General features: G+C 36.6%; 1 protein-coding gene across 1 annotated transcript; it reads left to right on the top strand.

Annotated features, from left to right (window-relative positions):
* The first annotated feature begins 553 nt into the window (after positions 1–553).
* On the top strand, positions 554–1,033 carry LOC108972530. Its single transcript, XM_018939162.1, has 2 exons — positions 554–650; positions 733–1,033. The coding sequence occupies exons 1-2, from the start codon at positions 563–565 to the stop codon at positions 999–1,001; spliced, it is 357 nt and encodes a 118-aa protein (XP_018794707.1). The 5' UTR covers positions 554–562; the 3' UTR covers positions 1,002–1,033.
* Positions 1,034–3,666: the final 2,633 nt, after the last annotated feature.

Here is a 3,666-nt window from a genome sequence, read left to right as displayed (position 1 = left end):
AAGCATTCTAAAGGATGACTACTTCTCTTGTACCTAGGTAGTAGATATCGATATCGCAGAGGACCAAAGCTGGTCCTACCAGTTTAACCTAACCTAATCTAATATAATGGAAATATTGCAAATTTAAATGTTTACGCCTCAGACTTAAAATTTTTTAATTTTTGCTAGAAATAAGTACATGAATATGTAAAAAATGAACACACTAGTAATCATTCAAAACTCTGTACAATTTTGATTTTTTCTAACTGCTTCAATTTCAYTCAGGTAATTATAGATTTAAGCTGGATGTGTTCTACAACCTTTACTGCGGGATACCTACTCACAAACCACTTTCCAGTCCAGAGTAGAATACACTTTCAAATCAAAAAGGCATAATGTTGCACTTTTCAGTAATTCTAAGTTTGCTCAGCGATAACAAACTATTAATGTCAGTTCAGCAATTCATTATTCAGCTAACATACAGAGTTACATACTTCATCAGAAGGGCGAAACTGCGAGTACTTAAAGAAAGCGGCTCGCACTTAGAGGATTGCGTTTCTTGAACTGACTACGGAATACGGCAATGAATAAGGCAATCGTCGGCGTACTTGCGGTAGCTTTGTACCTATACTCGTATCTAGCAGAAGCACGGAGGCCTAATACAGTAATAGGTAAATTTTACCCTTCCATTAAATCAACATATTAATTATAGACATTTATATACCTGAAATTAACTTCGTTTTCTTACCACAGATTATCAGAAATGGAAAGAGCAGGAAGACGCAAAACAAAAAAAGCATTTTGAAAAACTTCAGAGAACGGATCAGGATGAAGCTAACAATGCTTTACTGACGAACTTACAGAGCAGTCTTTACACAAGTGGTTTATCTGACGCACAGAAACGCCATATTTATGGCGCAATAACATCGCTGAAAATTGCAGCAACAGTTAATGATGTCTATTTCAAAAAAGCTGCTTACAACGATGCACTCGGCACATTTATTAGTGTTTTATCGTCGTGAATGAGCCCTTTGCATAGACTTAGATGCGTTTAACCGTGAGATGATCTTCAAACAAAATACTTTAAATAGAAATATATGACGCAGTGCTACTGATAAGAATGAACTCGAAATGCCTGGGAAGTTATTTTTGAAGTTATTTTCTTGTAGGAGTTGTGGAGTATATCGAGAATCCAATTTTGCAATTTGCCAGACACCCCCATAATCTCGACTTAAGCTTAAAACCGGTTTTTCGTACTTAATTATCAACCGATAATTCATAATTATCATAATTTGTTTAAGAACGGCTTCAGAAAAAGCCGTAGTTTTCTTTGAATTTCGAAATTTCAAACGCTATTTTTACAATACAAATGTTTTGGGGTATCAATGAAATTTTTTATTCCTGTGAAAGTACATTCGATGCCATTCAGTATGGAACTCGCGTTCGTTTGCATGGCCACAATGGGCACGCTAACAGAAATCCAGATGCTAAAACAAAGTTTCGACGATTTTCAAGCATACATCGTCCGAAACTGTTGCAATTTCACTTTCGATGTTCGTACGAAGTTCATCAATCGTCGCTGGCGTGTTGGCACAGACTTGACGTAGCTCCACAGGATATACTCGTACTTGCAGTCTGACTGCGTCTAATCAATGCCAATTGACTGGGCCATTTCGTGAAATAACACGTTCACCAAACTTGGCTTTCAATAAATCGATGTGATATTCGCTGTGTGGCTTGTGGCGCCGTCCTGTTTGAATCACATATATACACATAAGTCCATGTCATTCAATTCAATAACGCATATTTTGTTTATTGACGAATCCATTCAGTCAGAAATGAACCTTATAGCTAAAGATGATTTTTCGACGAAATACGGATCATTTGCAAGTTGTTGCTCAGCCCAATTCACGAACATTCGAGGATTCTGGTGGTCACACGGCTTCGGTTCTTGCGTCAATTTGATCTTTGAAGTATGTAGACCAAGATCTTTGCGCAAAATGCGCCGCAACGACGTCACTGAGATGCCCAATGCTTGAGAACGACGTGTGAGAGACTGATTTGAGCCTTCCTCAATTGATGCGCTAGCGGCAGCAATATTCTCGACACTACGGGAACTTCTTTCTTTCACTGGCACATGAATATTTCATAGTGTGCCTGTGGATTAAAGTATTTCCATTAGACGCTTAATTGTTGATGCGACGTAGCGCTCTTAAATTTGATTTCACTGACTCCGAATTTCGCTACTAAATTTTAATAATCTTGACTCGTTGTTGGGTTGTATACCTTTCCATCGTTTGCTGTCCCTAACCGTCTACTTTTGTAGCGTTCCTATTGGAAAACACGTTATAAGCAAAATAATAATGGTATGATTTTATTCCAGGAGTAAGTTAAGTATCGAGTTTCCCGAATGTTTCTTTATAGAAATAGGTAAAAAGTAGCTAAGTTTTTAACCTTTTATAAAAATAAAACTTTCGCAAAAATTTTCAACGAATTTAGTTTACCAATAAATATTACGAAATGAAAATATATAGATAAGAATCATTTTTTTTTTTCTTTAAATCTGCATCGTCAGTTTTAGGGATGCAACTATGTATAGGCTATAGTGGACCCATATCAGAGGTGTCTGTGCGACTAGTTTACGTCTATAAAAATAGACAGGCATGGCTAAAGCGACAAAGCTTCTTACGCTAATATTTTTATACATCCTTAAGAACGTATAATAGGTTGTCAAAAAAGTCTTGCGATATTTCTTGCGGTATTCTTTTATTGAATTTTCAATTGTTCATAAAATGCCAATAAAATTTGTGGAGTTTATGGACCCGATACAGTTTCCATTTCCACCTGCAAAGCGATGGTTTCAACGTTTTCGTTCTGGTGTAGAGGTGGTCGAAGATGCTCCACGCTCCGAAAGGCCTGTTGTCGAAAATTGCGATAAAATCGCTGAATTGGTCGAAAGAGACCGGCATAGTAGCAGATAGTAGCAGCCGTAGCACCGGTCAAGAGCTGGGCATGAGACATCAAACCGTTATAAAAAAAATAAAATAAAAGAAAAAAAAAAAATACCGCATGACTTTTTGACAACCTATTACACTGTGGAACATTTTTGGGATTATTGTTTGGGGGGTGAAAAATTCCAAGTCAGCTTTTTTATGATCTTTTGACCTTATGACCCCGTTTTTCCTTATCTTGATGTTTTTTCGCTTAGTTGTGACATTTTGGCAAAAAAAAAAAAAAAGCAATATCCGAAAATGCTCTTAACATCTTTGCGACACAAACGCCGGAGTTGTTAGAACGATGCTTTCCCAACAAGCCTTCTATTACTTCTTTGATTGCCTGCCATGCATTCAATATATATCATATCTTATATCATATCGTATATCTGGACCACTTAGTACGCCTGATTGGAAAAAAAATATTTTGTTAATATGGAAAACCATGGGAAATAAGGAAAACATTTAAGAGGTCATAAAAAAAAAGACATACGAACGCCAAACCCTTTGAGGGTTTTTCTGTACTGACCTAGTACCATCACCCTGACTTGGAATTTCTCACCCCACAGATTACCTGTTGTACTGTGTTATTTACTTTATATATTAGATGTTTCCTTTTGGGTGTTACAAACGTCGTCGCAAACTTAAAAAACTCTGTTCAAAGTACATATAATAACTAGAAAACAAGGCTATA

Source organism: Bactrocera latifrons, unplaced genomic scaffold, assembly GCF_001853355.1.
Source record: "Bactrocera latifrons isolate USDA-ARS-PBARC rearing strain unplaced genomic scaffold, ASM185335v1 scaffold_11, whole genome shotgun sequence".
Lineage (NCBI taxonomy): Eukaryota > Metazoa > Arthropoda > Insecta > Diptera > Tephritidae > Bactrocera > Bactrocera latifrons.
The sequence above is the reverse complement of the archived record's forward strand: the minus strand, read 5'-3'. Positions and strand labels throughout refer to the sequence as shown.

What these genes read in the sequence shown, in the direction of transcription:
- LOC108972530 (XM_018939162.1), top strand. Translation starts at nt 563, where the DNA reads ATGAATAAGGCAATCGTCGGCGTACTTGCGGTAGCTTTGTACCTATAC. An exon ending in GAGGCCTAATACAGTAATAG is followed by an intron (nt 651 to 732) that starts GTAAATTTTACC and finishes TTCTTACCACAG; the next exon opens with ATTATCAGAAATGGAAAGAG.